The sequence below is a fragment of the Papio anubis genome, chromosome 5, assembly GCF_008728515.1.
Source record: "Papio anubis isolate 15944 chromosome 5, Panubis1.0, whole genome shotgun sequence".
Lineage (NCBI taxonomy): Eukaryota > Metazoa > Chordata > Mammalia > Primates > Cercopithecidae > Papio > Papio anubis.
In genome coordinates, this window is record NC_044980.1 from 115,645,047 (window position 1) to 115,671,127 (window position 26,081).

General features: G+C 35.6%; 1 protein-coding gene across 2 annotated transcripts in view; it reads left to right on the plus strand.

Annotated features, from left to right (window-relative positions):
- Positions 1-26,081, plus strand: part of SNX2 (sorting nexin 2) — a 54,196-nt gene that overhangs the window by 27,037 nt on the left and 1,078 nt on the right. The window contains exons 7-15 of one of the 2 annotated variants that reach the window (XM_009208976.1): positions 2,420-2,498; positions 11,390-11,465; positions 12,406-12,519; positions 12,773-12,866; positions 15,231-15,436; positions 22,890-23,033; positions 23,469-23,480; positions 24,125-24,205; positions 24,320-24,391. In XM_009208976.1, coding sequence (XP_009207240.1) covers positions 2,420-2,498; positions 11,390-11,465; positions 12,406-12,519; positions 12,773-12,866; positions 15,231-15,436; positions 22,890-23,033; positions 23,469-23,480; positions 24,125-24,205; positions 24,320-24,391 — 878 coding nt within the window. The remainder of the gene's footprint in view (positions 1-2,419; positions 2,499-11,389; positions 11,466-12,405; positions 12,520-12,772; positions 12,867-15,230; positions 15,437-22,889; positions 23,034-23,468; positions 23,481-24,124; positions 24,206-24,319; positions 24,392-26,081) is intronic. The other variant, XM_003900039.2, reaches the window with a different exon arrangement.

The following is a 26,081-nucleotide window of genomic DNA, read 5'->3' on the forward strand; positions in this document are numbered from 1 at the left end:
ACACACACACACACTCACTCCACCATTCCAAAAAGGATTTCAGGCAACTACATGTAATACAGTTTATATATAGAGAAATTGTCAGGAAAAAAATAAATGTAGTCAAATAGTAATATGAAGCCAAGCAAAACAATTTCTTCAAAGTATGGTAAAGTCTTGAACAATTATTAAAGGTGGGTGACAAATTGATCTTTGAACTTCTAATTACATAGCTGGTGGTTTTCAAGTAACTTACACTTAGAGCAGGGGGCGTGGAAAAAGAGTCATAACTTCTCTTTGCTGGGAAGCTTTATAACTGCCACTGAAGGGAGAAGAGTCTTCATTAGCACATAACTTACTACTTTGGTAGGACCTTCATTGGCTTAAGAACGCTATTCCATTTAAACTATTAGAAAAGAACAACAAAGTTGAAAAGTATTAAAAGTTAACTGGTTAAGGTAGGTTGTTTGGGGTTGTATTTATTTATTTATTTATTGGTCACAATGTCCCTTAACGATTACTTCTAAAAAGTAGAATGGATAGGTCTTTAACTTCAGTGAAGAACAACCTAGTGGTGAGATTTTTTTTCAGGGAAATACAGTTTGTGAAACAATTCACATCCCATATCCGGTAGTTCAGTCAGAGGTAGCTTTAGGTGTCTTAAGTTTTCCTTTTCAAGCCATTGCATTCCATTGGAATTTTAAACAAAACATTAATAGGTGATTAATAATGACTGTGCCAAACTGAAGATGTACCAAACTGAAGAATTGTATGGTTTTACATAATCCATTTTTAAAAGACTTTATTGGAATACAATTTACATACCATATAATTCATCCATTTAAAGTGTCTAGATTGAGTGTGGTAGCACATGCCTGTAATCCTAGCACTTTGGGAAGCTGAGGCAGTTGGATTGCTTGAGCCCAGGAGTTTGAGACCAGCCTGGGCAACATAACAAAACCTTGTCTCTACAGAAAATTAGCTGGGTATGGTGGTGCGTGCTGGTGGTCCCAGCTACTCAGGATTGCTTGAGCCTGGAATATAGAGAGGCTGCAGTGAACCGTGATCATGCCACTGCACTCCAGCCTAGGTGACAGAATGAGACCGTGTTTCGAAAAAGAAAAAAAAAGGGTATCCAATTCACTGGCTTTTAATATATTAAGAGTTGTGCATACATTACCACAGTCAATTTTAGAATATTTTTATTACCCCAAAATGGAATCTAGGATCCCTTAGCCATCATCCCCTAATGTCCTTATTCTCCCCAGCCCTAGGCAGGCACTAATTTACTTTCTTTTTCTAAATATTTACCTACTCTGGACATTTCTTGTAGAGGGGGTCATGCAGTAGATGATTTTTTTGTGTGTGACAAATTCCTTCCACTTAGAGTCATATTTTCAAGGTTCTTTCATGGTGTAGCATATATTCAATACTTTGTTTCCACAGAATACATTTTTGAAAGGAAAAAGAACAGGAAAATAAAAGAGAAAAATCTGCAGTCTAAAATTAAATTTCTCATAGAGAAATAATTAACATGACTTATTTTTAAAATCTGAAGTTATAAATGACTCTGTGAAAGAGCTTTTTCTTTCAACCATTATAAAACTACCTATGATAAGTAAACAAGAACATGCTCTTATAATCTGCAGGAGAGAAAACATAACAAATTCATGGATTACATTTATTTTTGTCATCCCAAAGTAAAGAATTTTAATTATTGCTCATGATAAATGAAAATGTTAATTGAGCTTAAATTTATTCATTTGAAATTCCATTATGCATATTGGGTTAGAAACACCTTTTAATTTACCAGGAGTATAAAATACAACAGATAAAGGTTCTTTTTGATATAAGCTTTTCTGTAAACAAAAGCAGAACGGATCAGAAAACTATAAACATTTTATCTGTTCTCTCATGTTTTAAGTATTTACCAAGTAAATATGTTAACATATGAGATTTAGCCGGGCGCGGTGGCTCAAGCCTGTAATCCCAGCACTTTGGGAGGCTGAGACGGGCGGATCACAAGGTCAGGAGATTGAGACCATCCTGGCTAACACGGTGAAACCCCGTCTCTACTAAAAAATACAAAAAACTAGCCGGGCGAGGTGGCGGGCGCCTGTGGTCCCAGCTACTCCGGAGGCTGAGGCAGGAGAATGGCGTAAACCCGGGAGGCGGAGCTTGCAGTGAGCTGAGATCCGGCCACTGCACTCCAGCCTGGGCGACAGAGCCAGACTCAGTCTCAACAAAAAAAAAAAAAAAAAAAAAAAACATATGAGATTTAATTCCTCAAAACGTTTTTGCTGTTTAAGTAAGATACCAGTTACAAGTTTAGGGCTGTTAAGTTCAAATTTTGAGTGTATTTTAAATTATGAAGAAATGATTGTAAAAGACTTTCACAGCAATATAAAGTAATCATGAATCTCATTCAACTTCTTCAAAGGGATGACCAAGGTCAAAGTGGGTAAAGAAGACTCATCATCCACTGAGTTTGTAGAAAAACGGAGAGCAGCTCTTGAAAGGTAATTCTAGACAGCTATATTTTATTACTCTCATGTTTGTACTTTAAATGTAATTCTATTATATGGCACAATTGTGTTTTAATGATTAAATTTTTTCCAAGGTACCACTTGATGGCCCTTAAGACTGCTTTAAACTGTTTTAAGAAAGTTATTTCTTTCAACAAAATACTGTATAATTATTCTGTATAATTTTTAATCCTCATCAGTAGTCTAACAGAATAACACCCATTTTTCTAGTACATGCTACAAGCAGGAGCATATAATAGAAAACATATAAAGACATGAGTTAGCTGGGGATAGAATTATATCATAGGTAGTCACCAAGAGTACTAAGAAACTACCAAACTTGGAAAACATGGAAGTTGTGAATGGGGGGAAAAATAAAAATTTTTGGATAAAAATAATCCCACTTTGGTCTTATTTAGGTTTCTAGGAAGTTATGCCACATTCATGTACTGTGTTGGATAGTATAGCTAATTATAGTTCATCTAAATTAATTTTTCTGATGAGTTTTTACTTAGAACATTATTAAATACAGTGAGAAGTACAGTTTGTGCCCCTTTGTTTTTGTATAATTGATTTTTACTTGAATGTACAAAAGTATTAGTCTTTGCTTGAGTTGACTGTATACAATTGGCCCTCCATATCTGTGGGTGCCTCATTTGTGGATTCAACTAACCGTGAATGGAAAATATTTGAAAAAAAAATTACATCTATACTAAACATGTACAGACGTTTTTGATCATTATTGTCTAAAAAATACAGCTTAACAACTGTTTTCATAGTCTTTCCATTATATTAGGTATTATAAGTCTAGAGGTGACTTAAAGTATATGAGAGGATGTCCACAGATTATTATGCAAACACTATGCCATTTTCTATCAGGGAGTTCAACATTTGCAGATTTTGGTATCCGTAGGATGTCCTGGAACCAGTCCCCCACTGATACTGAGGGACAGCTATACTTAAAGGCTAATATATATGTTGTGTTTTCCTTTAGAGTACTTGACTCTACACATTTCCTATAGCTTTGAAGACTTGTCTTCATTGAAGCAGACTAAAACGGGGAGGGATGGGAAGATGGGAAGAACCCCACCTCCATAGTCTTAAAATTATTCCTTCCTTGCTGTGCTGACAAAGTGAGAAAACAAATATAAATTATCTTAAAGCCCAGCATTTAAGACACGAGTTGGTAATTACCTAGGCTTGAAACTTTCTAATTTCATTTTTTTTTTGTTTGTTTGCTCTTTATTTTTCTCTGGCTTAAAATCAGTGGTTAAGGTGAATAGGACAGGTCTTGGGGGTGGTATCTATTTCTCTAGGTCGCAAATTATTTTTTTTATTTTTTTTTTTTGAGGCGGAGTCTCGCTCTGTCGCCCCCAGGCTGGAGTGCAGTGGCGCGATCTCGGCTCACTGCAAGCTCCGCCTCCCGGGTTTACGCCATTCTCCTGCCTCAGCCTCCCGAGTAGCTGGGACTACAGGCGCCGCCACTACGCCCGGCTATTTTTTTGTATTTTTAGTAGAGACGGGGTTTCACTGTGTTAGCCAGGATGGTCTCGATCTCCTGACCTCGTGATCCACCCGTCTCGGCCTCCCAAAGTGCTGGGATTACAGGCTTGAGCCACCGCGCCCGGCCGCAAATTATTTTTTAAAACTATTTCAAGGCAACTTATTTCTTATTTTCAGTAGTAAATTGTTTAAATTTTAAGAAAAATGGCACAGTGAAGTTAGATTTGAACAATTTACATTAAGAAAAGCTAAAGAATATGTAGTTTAAAATCTTATATTAGAGAAGACTTAAAGATGGGATTATGTCTGTGAGAATCAGCAGTTACCCAGAATAAGGATTTAAATTGCATCAAGAGAAGTTTAGGTTGGGCATTTGAATTGATTCTATTGTAGGAGAGGTCATAGACTGAATATTTTTAAGAATCAAGGTAGATAATGGTCTACCTTGATTTCACTTAGTCTTTCCTGAAAATGTAACCAGGACCCTTTGAGAGACCTTTCAAGTCTTATTTTTCTATGAGTAAATTTGAAGTATTTCAGATGGCATGCTTGATAAGGAACTTAATGAAGATTTATTGTACCAAGGACATATAATTTGATTCTACGTTTACCTTTCTTCTAACTTGACTGCATTGCATAGTACTTACCATACCTTCATGTAGTATGAAATGTTGAGGAGAGTTTTAAGGGATATTGAAACTTGACCCAGTGTGTGTATAAAGACACTTTCTTTACTGATAAATTCTACTTGTTAAATGCTACCATAGTGGAATTTACAATAGTGAAAAAAAGAAACAGTATAGTATGAGGGAAAAGTTCATTTTCAATTAGAAAAAAAAATCACTGAAGAAAATATAGGCATAAAGGTATAGAAGCAAAGGAACTGGAATGGTTCTTTTAATCTAATCTTAGTTCTTCTATCCAAGCTAATTTTCCTGTACACATTTATTTTTTAATCTGTACAGGATTTTAAAACTGCATTTTTCTTGCCCTTTCATATAATCAGCTCTTCTAAAGTGATTTTTCTGTGGTATTTCTTAAACTTTAAACATCAAACAGGTACATCTGTGGGATACTCAACCTAGTTGGATCTGGTGGGTTAGGAAAGTATTTTTCTTTGTATTATTTTATTTAATAGTGTGATATTTATGTATTTGTTCAAACTTAGATGATCCAGATTACTATCTTGAATGAAAGGATAAATATCTGGTATTAAAGGTTAGGAAGAGAAAAGGAGTGGTTAAATACCCAAGTATTCCCCTGTGCCACACTCACTAGAGTAAACAGAGACTACTACTTAAGAGTAGCCCTAACATCACTTGCTTGGTTTTCTTGAGAGTGCTTCAAATCTTTAGATCATATTGAGTATATTTTATAGGTAAGGATACACATCTGCAAATACAGAAGGAGAAATTTAGAGCCTGATAATAAGTGTATAAGATTTATAATTCCTTTTCAGATGAAACCTGTACTAACACTACATACTTTCTGTGTGACCTAGGTAAATTACTTAGATGCATTCCTCTTTAAAGTGTAAATGTGAGGCTGGGCGTGGTGGCTCATGCCTGTAATCCCAGCACTTTGTGGGGCTGAGGTGGGTGGATCACGAGGTCAAGAGTTCAAGACCATCGTGGCCAACATGGTGAAACACTGTCCCTACTAAAAATACAAAAAAATTGGCTGGGTGTGGTGGCGCGTGCCTCTAGTCACAGCTACTTGGGAGGCTGAGGCAGAAGAATTGCTTGAACCCAGGAGGCAGAGGTTGCAGTGAGCCGAGATCGTGCCACTGCATTCCAGCCTGTCCACAGAGTGAGACTCCATCTCTAAATAAATAAATAAATAAATAAATAAATAAATAAATAAATAAAATGTAAGTGTGTCAGGATTGTGTTCATTTCAAGCATCTAAAAATCCGACTGGCCTAAACGGTTAATGTAGATTAATTAATCCACTCTTTCAAATCAGAGAGTTTGGGGTAGGCAGCTGTTCAGGATTATCTGATTCACCAGGAAATTCTATTGCTTCTTTCTGATAACTGATAATACAACCTTTTCTCACCAGTCTACTGGCTTTGAGTCCAAAGGTGTTAATTAACTGCAGTAGCCTCCTAATTGGTGTCCCTGATTCCATTCTTGGCACTTCTACTTTAATATAGAACTTACAGTAGTTTTATATATATTTATATTCTAAAATATAAATCAGATCATTTTTAACCCCTCCCCACCCTGGCCCCATGTCCCCATTTTACTCAGTAAAAGCCAGAATCCTTTTAATGGACTACAAGACTCTATATTACCTGCACGTCTCACTGTGTTACCTGTTTGATCTCATATCCTTCATGATCACTCACTCTGCTTTAGGCCAGACTAACCTTTTTGCTGCTTCTCAAACACCCTCGGCATTTTCCTATCTTAGAGTCTTTTCAACTGCCTGCTCCCTCTGCCTAGAATTCTTTGTTCCTAGGTATCTGAATAGCATTCCTTGTTCAAGTTCATATGTTCAAATAACACCTTTCAAGTGAAGCCTGTTTCAGTCATTGGCTTTCTTCTGACCTATTATATTTATTGCCACCAACCACGTCTTAAATACTTGGTGATATTTACCCCATTGTTCTGTCTTTTTTTCCCATAGCTTTTGCCATCTTGTCACATACTTTATCATTTGTATGTTTATTATGTTTATAGTTTATTGTCTATCTTGTACTAAAATGTAAGCTTCACCAGGGAAGGAATCTTAGTCTCTTGCTCACTGATGTCTTCCAGGTACTCAAAACTGTACTTAATAGGTAGTAAGAGCTCAGTAAGTATTTGTTGAATGAACAAGTGAATGTCATCCAAGTCCCAGGCTCTTTCTACCTTTTTATTCTCCCATTGTGTGCACTTGTGTTTTAGTTTCAAGCAAGATAAATATTTGTAACTCTGTTGCTCTCAAGCATTTTATATAACCTACTTTGTTTTGTTTTGTTTCTGGTAAGTAAATAAGAATTTGAAAGCCTTGAGTGATTTTTCATCAGTAACTTGAAGTAAACTTGAAGAACAATTACTGAGCACCTCTTATTGGATGGTATTGATCAATTCTATTTCTGTTTCTTTTCAGTGTTTCAATTTCTCCCTATACCTCTTTTCCTGTCTTCTTCCTACACTCATTTACCCTTTTTGTCCTGTGTCTTTCCTTTATATTACAACCATCTCTGGTCTTAATTCCGAGTTGGCGTATGTTTATAAATATTTATTGTTTTAAAATCCATTTTATAGTTCTGTTCTTAATTTCAACATTATATAAGCTTATATATATATAAAAGCATATTTATGTATGCATTTCTTAGTTTTTAGTTTATATTTTTAGTTTATATATGTTTAGTTTATGTTTTTAGTTAACATTTTTAGTTATATATGTTATATATATAAACTAAAAAATACATATATAAACTAAATATAAACAATATATAAACTAAAAAACTAAAAAATACTAAACTAAAAAAATATATAAACTAAAAAAATACATACATGTATATTTTAGTATATGTATTTAGTATATGTATTAAGCTTTATTTCATGTTGCCTTTGAGAAGGAAGGTTTTACCCCCTTTTTCTGGAATATCGTTTTTCAAAATTGATTCTTCAGAATGCTAATATGTGGTAGAATGAAAAAGATCTATAGTCAATTGAGTTTTGTTAACATAGGGTTTAACAGAGTTCAACTAGGGTTATTTTCTGTAGGAGTTCTCACAACACTTAATAAAATGCTGTTTGATACTAATTTTAAAAGACAGGAATATGTATATATTTCAAACTTTCTTGATATGGAATCAGTCTTTTTCATGGAATAGTACGTGAGACTAGTATTCTACAGTCTTTTTCATGGAATAGTATGTGAGACTAGTATTCTACAGAACTCACTTTGGAAAGCTGTTTTAGAATATAAATGATACAAGGTATTTCCACTTAGGTTTGAAATATTAGAATATTTTTTTCTTTTCTTCTTTTTTTTCTTTTTTTCTGAGATGGAGTCTCTCTCTGTCACCCGGGCTGGAGTGCAATGGCGCAATCTCGGCTCACTGCAACCTCCGTCTCCTGGGTTCAAGCGATTCTCCTACCTCAGCCTCCTGAGTAGCTCGGACTATAGGTGCATGCCACCACCCCTGGCTAATTTTTATATTTTTACTAGAGATGGGGTTTCAGGCTGGTCTCGAACTCCTTACCTGTGATCCACCTGCCAAAGTGCAGGGATTACAGGCATGAGCCACCTCACCCAGCCGGAATATTTCTTAGAGGTTAAGTACTAGATGTTTTGTCTTTCTTGGGTTTTTGTTTGTTTTTTACAAGTATCTGAGTTCCTGCTATTACCTAGCTGTGGTATGCACTGAGATGAGCAACTTATGCAAACTGCCTTCAAGTAGTACTCAGTCTAAAAAACTAAATAACTTATCTGATATATTGTGACAGAACTTCAGTGTTAAAATTGTAAGTCAAATTCAAGTGGGGAAATACCAACATTTCTCAAACCTACAGGGTTAATGTTCTTGCTGCATCCATTTTTTTGGCTTCATAATATAGGCAGCAAAAACTTTTAAACCATAGCATAGGTTATATTGCAGATATCTGTTAAATGATCTGGATCTAGTATAATGACTTCTTATGTGGACTACTGACTTAAAATGAAGTTTAGTATGCTGTATATTTTATTTAAATATATAAAAACAGAAGTTAACATTTTGATACTGATAAAATAGTCATTTTGATCAATGTATAGAATTTGACTTTAGAGAAGATTATCCTTTTTTGGAAACATTAATTTTAGACATATTTTATAATTTTATAAAAAGGTAGAAGAAATTACTGACTACATTTATTCTAAAGAAATAAATGTGTTATTAATTGTGAGTAAAAATATTATAACTGAAATATTACTGCATATAATTATTAACTTGGGGAAAGATAGCAGTTGTTTTTAATGGGATTAGATGAATAATTGAGAATCATCAAATAGTTGACCTTATTTCCTTTTATGAAGTCATGATTGGTAATTTATTATGGGTGACAGGCACATGTGAGCTTTTCTAATAAAGGGGAAATTGATTTCATAGTGATGTTTCTCACTTTTTCATTTTTATTCATTTTACGTGGTATTCGTTTATTTGATTTTATATGGTGTCATATTTAGATAAGATATTTACCAAAAACAGCAAAGCCTTAAAAATAGAAATATTGAATAAATACCTTTGAAGAGGTATGGGGAAATTTTTTTTTCTTTTTTTTCTTTTTTTTTTTTTTTTTTGAGACGGAGTCTCGCTCTGTCGCCCAGGCTGGAGTGCAGTGGCCGGATCTCAGCTCACTGCAAGCTCCGCCTCCCGGGTTTACGCCATTCTCCTGCCTCAGCCTCCCGAGTAGCTGGGACTACAGGCGCCGGCCACCGCGCCCGGCTAGTTTTTTGTATTTTTTTTAGTAGAGACGGGGTTTCACCGTGTTAGCCAGGATGGTCTCGATCTCCTGACCTCGTGATCCGCCCGTCTCGGCCTCCCAAAGTGCTGGGATTACAGGCTTGAGCCACCGCGCCTGGCTTTTTTTTTCTTTTTTTATTATACTTTAAGTTCTAGGGTACATGTGCACAATGTGCAGGTTTGTTACATATGTATACATGTGCCATGTTGGTGTGCTGCACCCATTAACTCGTCATTTACATTAGGTATATCTCCTAATGCTATCCCTCCCTCCACCCACCCCCCAGCAGGCCCCAGTGTGTGATGTTCCCCTTCCTGTGTCCAAGTGTCCTCATTGTTCCCACCTATGAGTGAGAACATGTGGTGTTTGGTTTTCTGTTCTTGCGATAGTTTGCTGAGAATGATGGTTTCCAGCTGCATCCATGTCCCTACAAAGTACATGAACTCATCTTTTTTATGGCTGCATAGTATTCTGTGGTGTATATGTGCCACATTTTCTTAATCCAGTCTGTCATTGATGGGCATTTGGGTTGGTTGCAAGTCTTTGCTATTGTGAATAGTGCCGCAAAAAACATACATGTGCATGTGTCTTTATAGCAGCACAATTTATAATCCTTTGGGTATATACCCAGTAGTGGGATGGCTAGGTCAAATGATATTTCTAGTTCTAGATCCTTGAGAAATCACCACACTGTCTTCCACAGTGGTTGAACTAGTTGACAGTCCCACCAACAGTGTAAAAGTGTTCCTATTTCTCCACATCCTCTCCAGCACCTGTTGTTTCCTGACTTTTTAATGATCGCCATTCTAACTGGTGTGAGCTGGTATCTCATTGTGGTCTTGATTTGCATTTCTCTGATGGCTAGTGATGATGAGCATTTTTTCACGTGTCTATTGACTGCATAAATGTCTTCTTTTGAAAAGTGTCTGTTCATATACTTTGCCCACTTTTTGATGGGGTTGTTTGTTTTTTTCTTGTAAATTTGTTTGAGTTCTTTGTAGGTTCTGGATATTGGCCCTTTGTCAGATGAGTAGATTGCACAAATTTTCTCCCATTCTGTAGTTGCCTGTTCACTCTGATGGTAGTTTCTTTTGCTGTACAGAAGCTCTTTAATTAGATCCCTTTTGTCAATTTTGGCTTTTGTTGCCATTGCTTTTGGTGTTTTAGACATGAAGTCCTTGCCCATGCCTGTGTCCTGAATGGTATTCCCTAGGTTTTCTTCTAGGGTTTTTATGGTTTTAGGTCTAACATTTAAGTCTCTAATCCATCTTGAATTAGTTTTTGTATAAGGTGTAAGGAAGGGATCCAGTTTCAGCTTTTTACTTATGGCTAGCCAGTTTTCCCAGCACCATTTATTAAATAGGGAATCCTTTCCCCATTTCTTGTTTGAGGTATGGGGAAAATATTGAAGAAAATTTAGTTCTTGTCAAGTGAGGACTCAAGCTAATTGTGATCATTTAAATATGCTGACATGCAATTGGTATACTCTTCCCCATTTTGGTGATAATAGCAATTTAAAACTTGGTTGAGTGGAATATATATAGTAATAATAATATGTTTCTTAGAACTCTAAAATTATAGTTGAGAATGTAATGACTCCATCTAAAGATAAAATTATTCAACAAACTCACATGCCCCTTTACAACATTAATGCTTTGCAATGAGAAGTTTGGTAAGTTATTTATCCTCTCCCACTCCCACCCGTTGCCATTTTTCTTTTTACATAATTATGAAAACTGGATAGTATATCAATTTTCAAAAGATGAACAGAAACCTTTTTAATTATTAAATTGCTGTAGGATTCTAAGTAATTACAGTGAGATCAGACTAATAGGAAGTAGTGAGGACACCTTTTTTCCTAGTATTTCTATTTTTTATCATTTTGTTGAAATATAATTCAAGATGCTACTGATAAAGGAGCAATTTTACTCTTAAATCTAGGTATCTTCAAAGAACAGTAAAACATCCAACTTTACTACAGGATCCTGATTTAAGGCAGTTCTTGGAAAGTTCAGAGGTATTATTTCTGTATTAAATTTTTGTATATGAATGTTCTCATTATTTGTCATTGTAATTTATATGACTATATATATAGTAAATAATTGGGTCAATAGATGGAATAAAGCAATTATTATTATTTTTTTCCTTAGTGCTTTAATTACCCTGCTAAATTAGTAGCAAAATATCTTTGCTTTGATACTTGTAGGATGATTAGTCCCTTTCTTGAACACTTAAAATAAGATTTAAGAGAGTGGTTTGTAAGTAGTCTAACTCTGAATGCCCTAAGTTGTTCCTCAGGCATCATGTTGAAATAAGTTTATTCAGACTTCATTTTAGAGAAAGAGAAAGTTGAATGTGTGTTTGCTTGTCTACATTTTGGTATCCTTATTAAGGTTTTGAAATGCAAATTTGTGACTTGAAAGAGCCTAAATTATAACCATGATGCTCTTTATGTTTGAAATGTTTGGTATAATTTTGGCTCCTAAGAACAATTTGAGTTCTAGTTTGAGTTTTTTTCTTTAATTTACTTGAGTTGCAGAATTTTTTAAAAACTCAAAATCACACAATGCTAACTGAGCATAAGGAGATTTTTCTCAAGACTTTCTTCTTTCCTTATAAACAGTTTATTTCTGTTAGCAAACAGGTGGCCAGTGTTAGGGTACTTGGCAATTTCTTAATATATTTTGACAAACAGGGTGTTTGTTCCATCTAAATGTAAACGTGCAGAAGAAAAGCAAATGGAAAGTCTATTTTTTAAGTTTTCCTTTGAGAATGTACAAGTAGTATATTTGAGAAATTAGATCTCACTAGTGAAATGTATGAGAGTGAAGAAAATACAACCTCCTTTTTTAAATTTGTTGGGGGCGGGTGGGAAGGAGGGGGGATCACTTTTGTGCCCAGTTAAACCTCCAGGCTTTTAACCGGTTTGTTTGCCCTTATTTGTCATTCAATTCCAGCTGCCTAGAGCAGTTAATACACAGGCTCTGAGTGGAGCAGGAATATTGAGGATGGTGAACAAGGCTGCCGACGCTGTCAACAAAATGACAATCAAGATGAATGAATCGGATGCAGTAAGAGCTGATTTTTCGACTTGAATAATGAGATGAATTAATGAGCCCAACAATTGCATTTTAAAGCTGTACAAGTGGAAAATAGGATATTAATTTGCTTATTGAGTTTAGTTCTCAGCCACATCAGTTGGCCACCATGGTTATACATGGTTAATTTGTTGCTTTAAAACAAGGAATGTAGCTTGGTATTGGTAACCTAATTTACAATGGTTTGTTCTTCCTAAATTAGCTCCATTTTTCATTTTTTTCTTAGTGGTTTGAAGAAAAGCAGCAGCAATTTGAGAATCTGGATCAGCAACTTAGGAAACTTCATGCCAGTGTTGAAGCCTTGGTCTGTCATAGAAAAGGTTTGTTTGCCTTATTACTTATGTGGTTAGCACCATAAAACTAACGAAAATATTTTATTTAAATTTTATGAAAATAAATATGCTGAAGTCATTGCAGAAGAGAGAAAACAATCGTTTTAAGACAATATTTTCTAGTTCTACTTTATTATTTAAAATTTTTTGTTCTATTTTGATTTAATATCTAGTTTGGAAGTAGAAAAATAACGAGCTTAGAAAACTGTTAACTGGTACAAATGTGAGCTAAAAAAAGAACAAAGAAAATATATTTGAATTTTGGATTAAAACTTGGTCACTTGATTAACTTTTTGTTAAGTATAGTTACAGTTAAATGGATGAAGATGTCTTATCAATTAGTAACTTTGATTATAATAAGAAATTTGAGGTTTGAAAATTGCTTTTTGAAAATTTTTTGGGAAATATTTGTTTTGTGCCTCTATTTCCTGTTATGCCCTTTGAAGTATTTTCTTCATTTTTGAACTACAATATTGACAGATCTGGGGGTTTTGCTGAAAATTCTTAGAAAATTTGAGTTGTAATATTTTAATTCACAATGAAATTATAGTTTTTTTGGTTTATTTTTAAAGAATCCAACAATGTAAATATCAATTGTCCAAGATATTTAATAAGCAAATAATATGTAACATTACCAGCAATACATTTTATTAAAATAATTATAGAAACTTACTAATAAATTTATTATTGAAAGTAGTTTGTAATAGCTTTTGCCATTTGAATTATATATCTCTTAGGGAATGGGCTCTTTTGGAGAACTTTACATAATGTGGAGCAACAGAGCAATTTCCAGGCAATGTAACTGTTAGTCATTGACAGTGTTCAGTCTGTAAACATCTACTTTTCTTTATTTGAAATATCTGAAATGATCACATTCTAGATCTTTTTAGAAATTCTAATATTTTACTGAGATTGTTGCACAACAAAGGAAAAAAAAATAAAATTTATGTTAATTGTGTATATAATTTTACCTTCGCTCCTGTTAGCTAAATAATATTCTCATTAAAAATTATAAACGTTATTTTCAATGACAAATGTTTAAAGGCCAGAAATGTGGTATAAATCAATTGTGAGTATTGCCAGTTCCTCTCATATTAAAAATATATTTCAGGCCGAGCACGGTGGCTCAAGCCTGTAATCCCAGCACTTTTAGAAATAGACGGGCGGATCACAGGTCAGGAGATCGAGACCATCCTACAACACAGTGAAACCCCTCGGCTCTCTACTAAAAATACAAAACTTAGCCGGGCGTAGGTGGCGGGCGCCTGTAGTCCCAGCTACTCGGGAGGCTGAGGTAGGAGAATGGTAAACTCCGAGGTGGAGCTGGCAGTGAGCTGAGATCCGCCACTGCACTCCAGCCTGGGTGACAGAGCCATTCCCAAGGCCTCAAAAAAAAAAAATATATATATATATATATTTCATTTTTAGGAATGGACAGAGAAACAGTGAACATTGTGGGAGAAAAAACAGGAGGCAGATTTTTTTTTTTTTTTTGAGACGGGGTCTCACTCTGTTGCCCAGGCTGGAGTGCAGTGGCCGGATCTCAGCTCACTGCAAGCTCTGCCTCCGGGGTTCACGCCATTCTCCTGCCTCAGCCTCCCGAGTAGCTGGGACTACAGGCGCCCGCCACCTCGCCCGGCTAGTTTTTTTTTTTTTTGTATTTTTAGTAGAGACGGGGTTTCACTGTGTTAGCCAGGATGGTCTCTATCTCCTGACTTCGTGATCCGCCCGTCTTGGACTCCCAAAATGCTGGGATTAGAGGCTTGAGCCACCGCGCCCGGCCCAGCTTTTTATATTAAATAATTTAAACATAGTTCATCCCTTTGGAATATAAGCAGTGATTTGTCCGCAGCCAGCAGGTAGATTCCCAGCACCTTTGGCATTTATGCCTGAGGCATTTTTTTTTTTTTTGAGACGGAGTCTTGCCTCTGTGCCCAGGCTGAGGCAGGGCTGATCTCGCTCACACTGCAAGCTCACTCGGTTCACTTTATTCTTCCTGCCTCCCACTCCTGGAGTAGCTGGGACTACAGGCGCCCGCCACCTCGCCCGGCTAATTTTCTTGTATTTTTAGTAGAGACAGGGTTTCACCGTGTTAGCCAGGATGGTCTCGATCTCCTGACCTCGTGATCCGCCCGTCTCGGCCTCCCAAAGTGCTGGGATTACAGGCTTGAGCCACCGCGCCCGGCCTGCCTGAGGCATTTTAATGACTAATTGTTTCATGTTAATTAATTTAAAATATTATTTGAGCAACTTGTGAATAAGTAAAATTTACAGAAAAGTGGAAAAATCAATACAATATTTTAAAATTTTGCTAGCAAACACTAAAAGTGCATACTGTTTTTTAAATTTCAGAACTTTCAGCCAACACAGCTGCCTTTGCTAAAAGTGCTGCCATGTTAGGTAATTCTGAGGATCATACTGCTTTATCTAGAGCTTTGTCTCAGCTTGCAGAGGTTGAGGAGAAGATAGACCAGTTACATCAAGAACAAGCTTTTGCTGATTTTTATATGTTTTCAGAACTACTTAGTGACTACATTCGACTTATTGCTGCAGTGAAAGTAAGCCCTTTCTTGCATTCTTCTCACTTGTGTGCTTTAAAAAGTATTTTGTCTCCTATTAGTTATGTGTTTAAATGTCTAAATTCCTCCTATACTAGCAATAATAAAGTGGTTTCAAGGTAATTATACATAACTTAATACTTTCTTCCCTATAACTTGCACAGTACAATAGATAGAATTAATGTTTTTAACAGGTCTAAGGAATGACAGATAAGATAGAAAACATACATTTACTTACGTATTTGCTTATACAAGTTTGGAACTAACTAATAGCATTTATTTGCTCATTCTAGCACTAACTGAAACTACTCACTGGACTCTATTGTCATTAGTAAAGCTGACTGTGTAATAAATAGGATAAAACTAGAAATGATTATTGCAGTGAATATGTTTAATGGGGGCTTTTTCATGTATTTGGATATAATCAGATTTTGTATCTTCAAATGTATAGTCACCATGTGTTTATAGATGAGATGGGACTAGATTAGATCATAAATTGTGTTACTGAATGGTAATACTTAAATATAATAGTGCAATTTCTGAATAGTTGAGAAAGTGATCCAGTTAGCAAAAATTAGTATTCTACAGATATCTGCAGTATTCAGACAGTTAAACTGAACTGAACGTTACTCAGTGTATCATGTTTCAGAAGATACTTAAAGAATCTTTGAATTTTTGTTATGGATATTAACAACATGGGGTTTGGTGGGTACTGGGTGTTTACCTTTTACCTTGAATTTAAACATCTAGAAAGTTGGCCGGGCGCGGTGGTTCAGGTCTGTAATCCCAGCACTTTGGGAGGCCGAGGCAGGTGGATCATGAGGTCGGGAGATCGAGACCATCCTGGCTAACACGGTGAAACCCCGTCTCTACTAAAAATACAAAAAGCTAGCCGGGCGTGGTGGTGGGCACCTGTAGTCCCAGCTACTCGGGAGGCTGAGCCAGGAGAATGGCGTGAACCCCGGAGGCGGAGCTTGCAGTGAACTGAGATCGTGTCACTGCACTCCAGCCTGGGCGACAAAGCGAGACTCCGTCTCAAAAAAAAAAAAAAAAAAACTAGAAAGTTAATGAGATCTTGTTCCTTTCTTATGCCAAATTTTTTCAGCTAAAGTCTGTGATCAAGTTAGTACTCATCTAGAGTGAGCATATTGATAGTTCTGTTCTCAAGCTACTGGTGACATTTATTACTAGAGCATTCTTAGCACTTCAGAATGGTGCTTTCTTTTATTTGGTAAAATTACCAATTTTACTGTTTTAAATGTTGTTCCTTATGCTGTTGGTGATTAATTTTTCAGTATTTAGAAATGTTAATATAGATAGCAGTTGTCAGAGTATATATGCTTCATTATATACAGGCAGCTTGTGATATACAGAGATCCAGTTTACAGATTTGTGCCGCCTACTCTCACTTCTTACCAGAGCGCCCAATAGCATGAGAGCTGTTGTAAAAAAGTGTGACACTTCCAACAAACCTGTGGGTCAAAAAAGGGGAATTGGGCAGTGTCTGTAAGAATACATATCTGGGCTGGGCGCTGTGGCTCACACCTGTAATACCAGCACTTTGGGAGGCTGAGGCAGGCGGATCATGAGGTCAGGAGATCGAGACCAACCTGGCCAACGTGGTGAAACCCCGGCTCTACTAAAAATACAAAAATTAGCTGGACATGGTGGCATATGCCTGTAATCCTAGCTACTCAGGAGGCTGAGGCAGGAGAATCACTTGAACCGGGGAGTCAGAGGTTGCAGTGAGCCAGGAACGCGCCATTGCACTCTAGCCAAGCCAAAAAAAAAAACCCCAAACAAAAAAAAAAAAAAAAAAAAAAAAAAGAAGAAGAATGCATATCTGCTAATAAGAGCTAGCCTGGAAAAAGACCCCCTGGCAGTGATGGCCTGCCTGTATAATGGATATTGATCCCTCAAAAACAGCTTTCCTCATACCCTAAGTCTTTTTGCTGTGTTATTATATTTCCTGAAATTATAGTTATATTCATGTTTTCCAAAATACTTTCTATAGAACACTGGCACCAAAAGATGGATTACAGTTAGCTAAGTTTTGTATATGGTATCCCTGTTTGCAAGATTCAGAATGCATTTTAAAAGCTCAGAACTGGTTAGGAGTGAAAAAGAAAACAAATTTTAATCCAGAGGCTTCTAAATCCGTTTGAACAAGAATTATTTTCCAACAAATGTCTATTTACATATATGGAACACATTTGTGGAAATACTGAATTAATGACTTCATTGACTGAAAGAGTTAAAGAGTTGTGGTCAATTTGCCTTCAGGTAAATTAAGCTCTTTAAGATTGGTTTCTACTGAAACCTAGCCCAGATCAACTGCACAAAGGAATTGAGATATTATGGAATGAGGTGACAGGTAATTTTTACAGTTTTTGTTTTTGTCATATTCTTTGTTTTGAACTAATTCACTTGTATTTGAAAAAATAATGCACATACATGATAGTTTTAATAGCCCAGCAAGGTAAGTTTCCTTGCAGAACTACAACCTGTAGTCTCTGACCTCAGTCATAAACTGTTAGGTTCTTGTGTGTCTTTACAGAATTAGCTATGCATGTACATGAAGCTAATTCTCTCCCCTCTGTCCATTTATTCCTTCCATCCCCTTCTCTCCCTCCCTTCCTCTCTCAAAAAGGAATATACTGTGTTTAGTGTTCTTTGTCTGCTTTTTACACCCACTCCACTTAATAGAGCAGTCTCCCTATCAATGTAGGTAGATGTCTTTTTAACGGTTGTATAGCATTCCATCGTATAACATTTAGATACACCTTGAATTATAGTCTAGTCTTTTAAAAAATCAAGTATTTTGATAAGTCTTTGGACATAAAGATTCTATAAGTAGGATTGCTGACCAAAGGGTATATGCATTTTAAATTTCAATAAGTATTGCCAAATTACTGTTCAAAAAGATTTTGCTTTGTACCCTAACCTACCTAAACCTACACGTTTCTTCTTACTACCACCCAAGAATGAAGGTTTTTTTTTTTTTTATAAGTTGTCATTTACTTAGTGTGAATCAAGACATCTTTACAAATGGTAAGCCATTTTACATTTCTTTTTCTTTCTTTTCTCTTTTTTTGAGATGGAGTCTTGCTTTGTCGCCGAGCTAGAGTGCAGTGGCGCGATCTTGGCTCACTACAACCTCCGCCTCCTAGGTTCAAGCAGTTCTGCCTCAGCCTTCTGAGTAGCTGGGACTGTAGGTGTGTGCCACCACAGCCAGCTAATTTTTGTAGTTTTTGTAGAGACGGGGTTTCACCTTGCCAGGATGGTCTCCATCTCTTGACCTCGTGATCCACTCACCTCGGCCTCCCAAAGCGCTGGAATTATAGGCATGAGCCACCGCACGCGGCCCTACATTTCTTTTTCTATGAATGAACTGTTAATGTCCTTTGCCCAGTTTTTGTTTGCTTATTATCTATTTCGAATAGCTGCTTAATATTAATTAACCTTTGGTTTTATCCATATCGAGTGTACTTTTCTGATGACAGTTCTTCAAATTAGGAGTACTTTGGGGATTAATATAGAGCCATTGTTGGGATCAAAGAACATCAGAAATTGAACACCAAAGAAAAAGCTAAATTTTACACATTTCGAAATATTGCCTAAGCCTGGCGTTGTGTCAGGAAACTCCTGTTTTCCTCTTTTGTATAGTACGTGGTCTCTGAAATTTAGAACTATAAGTTTTTTTTTTTTTTTTTTTTTTTTTTTTTTGGAGACGGAGTCTCGCTCTGTCGCCCGGGCTGGAGTGCAGTGGCCGGATCTCAGCTCACTGCAAGCTCCGCCTCCCGGGTTTACGCCATTCTCCTGCCTCAGCCTCCCAAGTAACTGGGACTACAGGCGCCCGCCATCTCGTCCGGCTAGTTTTTTGTATTTTTTAGTAGAGACGGGGTTTCACCGTGTTCACCAGGATGGTCTCGATCTTCTGACCTCGTGATCCACCCGTCTCGGCCTCCCAAAGTGCTGGGATTACAGGCTTGAGCCACCGCGCCCGGCCAGAACTATAAGTTTTGGCTGTATCCTTACAAGCATTGTCATGTATTGGGCTTCTTTGAACCACTAGAGTAGGGTCAGAGATTGAGGGCAATAGTTCTTAATGTTTTTAGCACTAGAACTTTTCATAAATAATTTTTGTAGGGGATCCCAATTTATAAAACATATTAAAAAAAAATTTTTTAACTAAAAGATGGGTTCCCCAAGGGGTTTAAACGCTTTGTTGTTTGTCTATAGATACTCAGCACCTCTTCAGAACTCCATGAAGCTGGGCAGCATATTTTTAGATTAACTGAATTATAATATGATAATTAAAATTGTAGCTTCAAATTTCCTGATGGGCCAAAAAAACTGTTAGACATCTGGAATCTTGTCTAATTGAGAGCAGCTTGCATACAAATGTATGCCATAAATTAGCAGAGAAATGGAGGTCCTAAATGGATGATCCCTGTAAACTTATCCCTCTTATAATGGTTCTACTAGAGTGGATTAGTATCTTGACATGCAAAGGGAAACATTGTTATGATTTAATTGGTTTAATATAGCATTGTTAGAAATTTGACTGGTGCTGGTTCTTTTTTTCTTTTATTTTCTGTTATTTTGTTACAAAGGTAAGAAAACAAATGAAGAAAAAGTTAATTTGTATATTTAAGATCAATTTTTTTTTTCCTGAAATAACCTGACTTTAGTAGTCTTACTTTTATCATAGCTCCTACATCTGTACCACAATAAACATGTCCTGTTCTGGAATACTATAAGATAATAAATTGGACAGGGACGAAATTAGTTTAGATTTAGCATATCAATGCAAAGCCAGTTGATATACATTGAGAACTTAAGCCAATATTGAATTAAAGGGCATGTACATTAACTTTTTCCTTGTATTGGTACATATTTTAAGGAATCAAATTGTTACTGAACAGAGGAATTTATAAATGAAGAAAAGATAAGACCCTGTTCCCCTAAAGCAAGATTAGGCCTAAAATCTTACATTACTTTTTGGTTAGTCGTGTGTATGTGTGTTTGTGTGTGTGTGTGTGTGAGGTGAGAGAGATTGTCTTTTTTTTTTTTTTTTTTTTAGTAGAGACGGGGTTTCACCATGTTAGCCAGGATGGTCTCGATCTCCTGACCTCGTGATCCACCCGCCTCGGCCTCCCAAAGTGCTGGGATTACAGGCTTGAGCCACCGCGCCCGGCCGAGAGATTGTCTTAAATCAAGCCTTTCCAACATGCGGCCGAGGACAGCTTTGAATGCGGCCCAACACAAATTCACAAACTGTCATACATGGCTGAGCGCAGAGGCTCACGCCTGTAATCCCAGCACTTTGGGAGGCTGAGGCGGGCGGATCACAAGGTCAAGAGATCGAGACCATCCTGATTAACACGTTGAAACCCCATCTCTACTAAAAATAAAATAAAAATAAATTAGCTGGGCATAGTGGCGGGCGCCTGTAGTCCCAGCTACTCTGGAGGCTGAGGCAGGAGAATGGCGTGAACTTGCAGTGGGCTGAGGCGGAGTTTCCAGTGAGCTGAGATCGCGCCTCTGCACTCCAGCCTGGGCGACAGAGCGAGACTCTGTCTCAAAAAAAAAAAAAAAAAAAAAAAATCTCATGACTTTTTTTTTTTTTTAGCTCATCGCTTAGTGATAGTATATTTTATGTGTGGCCAAAGATAATTATTCTTCTGGTGTGGCCCAGGAAAGCCAAAGAATTGAACACTGTTGTTTTAAATGGTAGTAACTTTTTCTGAATCTATTCATGTTAGATGTGTTACTTTTGGATTTTAGCCTAACTTAATTTGACTAAAGCAAAGTTAATTTATAATAAGGGATGTTTTAGGGAAAATGTGGTACTTTAAATATAAGAAAAGCAGACAAAGGGGACAGTAAGATTCACTTAATGTAAGCAAAAGTACCCGAGAAGACACATACAGCAAAGTGGATTTAAATACCCATAGATAAGGTACTTTGATTGCTAGTTTGCCATGGATATCTGTTGTCCTAGTTAATTTAAAATGTTCACGATCTTTAAGAATTCTTTTGGAAAAATACTTTGGTTTCTGGTTGACTGGATTTTTAAATGCTATTATCACATTTTGAAAAATTGCCATATGATATAAATGCTGTCTAATTATACATTTTTTCCATAATACTAAGCTATTCTTTGCACTTTTAATAGAAAGCTTAACAGTTAACTACATTTCCGTGTGTATGTTATTTAGAAGTAATCCATAATGGCTGTGCCTACTGATGATTAAGCATCCACTAGGTTAAGACACTATGCAATAATATACTCCTCATGTTATTTCTAATCCATAAATGTAAACATCACTTCCCACCTTTTATATTTGGGAGCATTATAGCTTGGAGAAGTTCAGTGAATTTACCCGTGGTCATAGAGTGACAAAACTAAAATTAGAACCAAATTTGATTTTCTCCAAAGCCTGCTTTTTAAAAATACACTAACTACATATTTTTCTCTTCAGCAGATCCCTAAAGGAACATGTATTTTTACTACTTCATGGTTCAAAAAGTTTTTTATTTGTAATAAATTAAAATAACTTGGGTTTAGTGCTTCCTGGTTCACCCAGTTTATTAATGTTTACTTCATGAATGTTTGATTAGTAATTACTAAAATAATTTTAATATTTCTCTAACATGAAGCCAGAAAGGGGATTCTTAGTGGGTTCTCCCATCCTATCCATCATTTTTCTCATGAGACTTCTAATTAATTTGCCCATATTTCATTTATTTTCTCTATTCACTTGCTCTTGCCTCTGCCAGACTCCTTGAGAGAAGTCATGGATTTGGTTGACTTACTATATTAGGATCTTTTTGTCTATTTCTTTAGTTCTGCAGTGTATATATAAAAATATATATATAGTCCTCTTTTCTTCTTTTGCCCTTTTCATCTTGTATAAGACTGTCTTTTTATTCATTTTGTTATATTTTACTTTTTGATTGCTTTGCCTTTTTTAATTTGCTATGGTAATTTCTTCTACCACATATGTTATGAGTTTTTCTCATTTTGTCTTTTCAATTTCAGACATGTTTCTAATACTTAATATGCTTTTGATATTATTTAACGGGAAAATTTCCAGTGTAGGTATGACACTAGCATTTTCCTATTAAAGACATCTTTCTTCGAAGAGTAAAACGCTGTTATAAATCTTATAAACCACACTAGCCTAAAGGCTAGTGATGAAATGGGTTTTGAATGTAGTTTTTATTCTGAACATGTTTCATGCAGTGACAGGGTTTTTTTTTTTGTTTTAAGCAAATGAATATGGAGATTATTTTCTTTGATATTGGCATACTTACTTTCAGTATCTTAGTATATTAGAATAGGACTTAAATACTTGGTTTTATTGCTTTCAGTATGATAACACTTCTAGTGTTATGAAAGTATTTTAAATGTTACTCTTAATAGCATTATGTTATTCACTTATAGGGTGTGTTTGACCATCGAATGAAGTGCTGGCAGAAATGGGAAGATGCTCAAATTACTTTGCTCAAAAAACGTGAAGCTGAAGCAAAAATGATGGTTGCTAACAAACCAGATAAAATACAGCAAGCTAAAAATGAAATCAGAGAGGTGATTACTAAATGCTTTATCTCTTAAGTTTTTCATGAGTCATTCATATATACATAATTTTTCATAATTTTTTTCTAAACCATTCAACACATAGCTATTTTTGCATATTTTTATGAACTGTGAGAATTACTTCAACATTTTGATCATTATTAAAATCTCCAGAGCCCTTTGTTACTTATGGAATGGATAAAGAAGCATACAAGGGAAACAGCTAAAATTAACCTTTACATTAATAATTACACATTTATTATTAGATGGTTAATTTTATTTCAGATTATTATTTTCTGTCTAAAAATGGTTTTGGAGCTAGATCTCTCCCACATTTAACTGTCCAGGCAACATTATCCCCCATATATATGTATTATATATGGTATTTTAGTGAATTTGTATAAGTTTATTATAATTTATACACTTTTCTTACCATGCTTCAATAAGGAAATTGAAGAGGTAGGACAACCTTTATATTACTAAAAATAAATGTACCTGCCCTTTGAAGAGTATGTACCAGTGTTTTGGTTACACAGTGGGAAAAATATCATTACATTGCTTAAATCTTCAGTTATTTTAGTTGTTTCATTGTTCACTAATCACAACATTTTGTTGTTTCTGTACTGAATTTAATATTTATTGATGGTCTTCAGTAGAACATAATTCCACATTTTTTTCCAATCTGATTATTTTACCATTACAAAAATGTTTTTAAAATGTTTATCATGTAATTTTCCTAATTTAAAGTATTTCCATCAGCATATAAATTTTGATGAACACATATCCTTGGATTTAACAGTATTGATATATTCTGAAATAATTACTGATATAAAAAAGTAATTAAGAAAATTACACTGTAGTTTGTTAAGTACAGTATTGAAATATCTTAATATTGAGCAAATCTGTGGAATATTAATGGAAATTAAGCTAACATGCATTTCTATTGGTTGAAAGTTATACAATTTCTGTTGATGCTAAATTGTGCTTTGCCAATATTGAGCTTTCTCAGAATTTTCAGGTATTGTGATTAAGTGAGCAGTCATGACAGTACTATACTTTTTTTTGAGATAAGCGTAAAATATTTCTTTGTTTGTTTTTATTAGTGGGAGGCGAAAGTGCAACAAGGGGAAAGAGATTTTGAACAGATATCTAAAACGATTCGAAAAGAAGTGGGAAGATTTGAGGCATGTATAATAATTTTGCATTTATCTTAACAACATGGTCACATTTGCTGCAATTTTGTGGTAAAGTTGAATTTAGCTTTCTACTAACAGACTTTTAAAAATGTACTTCAACAGAAAGAACGAGTGAAGGATTTTAAAACCGTTATCATCAAGTACTTAGAATCACTAGTTCAAACACAACAACAGGTAAGCCATTTTTGTTTATAACTTAAACTTATAGAAGTTGTTTTTGGTATACTTCCTTATTTTAAAAGGATGATTAATGAACTGGGCTTTTAAACTCAAGAATAAGAAATGGAAGACAGAAAGCCAGTGATGGTAAAGGATAAAAGGGTAAACTCATTGGAAACTATCTCGGTTTTTTGTTTTTTTTTTTTTGCCTCTGCTTAACACTAAGGCAGAGATCGACTTTTCCCAATTTTAGGCCATCAGAAACCTCATGGGCAAGTTTCCCCTTTCACTGTCTTTCTAGTTTGTTTTCTTTGTTGGTTAGACCTGTTTGAGTAAATTCTCATAATAAGTTATTCTCTTCTATAACAAATAGAACTTAAACTAAACAGTTTTTCAGAATTAAAAAAAAAACTGTACTGTTTTCTTTTTGCTTTATTTTGTTTGGGGTTGGTGGTGGTTGAATGCTGCAAGTGGCATTTGTCTACTTTACCATGGATTTTAATGGTATATTAAATAAAAAGATAATCGCAGAAAATTTTCCTGTATATTTTAATGTAAATTAGAGTAACAGGTCAAGTAATTCAATATCTTGAATAGAATTTTTCTTCCAGTTTTAAAACATGTGGATCTAGAATGTCATTTGTGTAAAATATAATAGGTTGTTTTTGAATTAAGTGGTATGATATCTTCAAATTGTCTTTAACTTTTATTTAAATAGTTCATAAAGTTAAATTTTTAAAAATGTGAAAATAAGTCATATAACCTTGTTTTTATTTTTTATTTTTTATTTATTTTTTTTTTTTTGAGACTGAGTCTGGCTCTGTCGCCCAGGCTGGAGTGCAGTGGCCAGATCTCTGCCTACCTGCAAGCTCCGCCTCCCCGGCTTACTACCTTCTGCCTCACTCTCCGGAGGCTGGGACCACAGGCTCTCGCTTCACCTCACCCGGCTGCTTTTTGTATTTTAGTAGAGACGGGTTTCACCGTGTTAGCCAGGATGGTCTCTCGACCTCCTGATCTTGTGATCCGCCTGTCTCAGCCTCCCAAAGTGCTGGGATTACAGGCTTGAGCCACCGCGCCCGGATAACCTTGTTTTTAAAGGAATTGTTTTAAACATGACTTCAGTTTATATTTCAGTCTGTTCTCTGGACTATTAAAGGAAGACTGACAGCCAGCCTGTCTCAGTCAAGTTTTTGTTCAATATTTTCTTTTCTTCCTCCTTATATTCCATTTTTCTTGTCTAGCAATAACGTAAAACTATCAATATGCCTGAATTGGGAAATCTTACCACTTTATGCTGGAAAAGGTCATTGAAGTTGTATTATTTAATATATGGTAACACTGTTCTGGTAAAATTTTGCATAAAATAAAAAATTGTACATTAAAAGAACTCTATTATTTTACATCAAGAATAAAAGTAGCCAGGAGTAATTAATGTTTTAAATAATTTATATATGAACTATATTGACGGACTTTAGATAAGGAAATTAAAATGATTCTTTTAGGAACTGGGCATTGGCTGGGTGTGACTCATGCCTGTAATCTCAGCACTTTGGGAGGCTGAGGCGGGTGGATCACCTGAGGTCAGGAGTTTGAGACCAGCCTGCCATCATGAAACCCCTGCCTTTTACTAAAAATACAAAAAAATTAGCTGGGCGTGGTGGTTGCCTGTACGCAGCTACTCAGGAGTCTGAGGCAGGGAATTGCT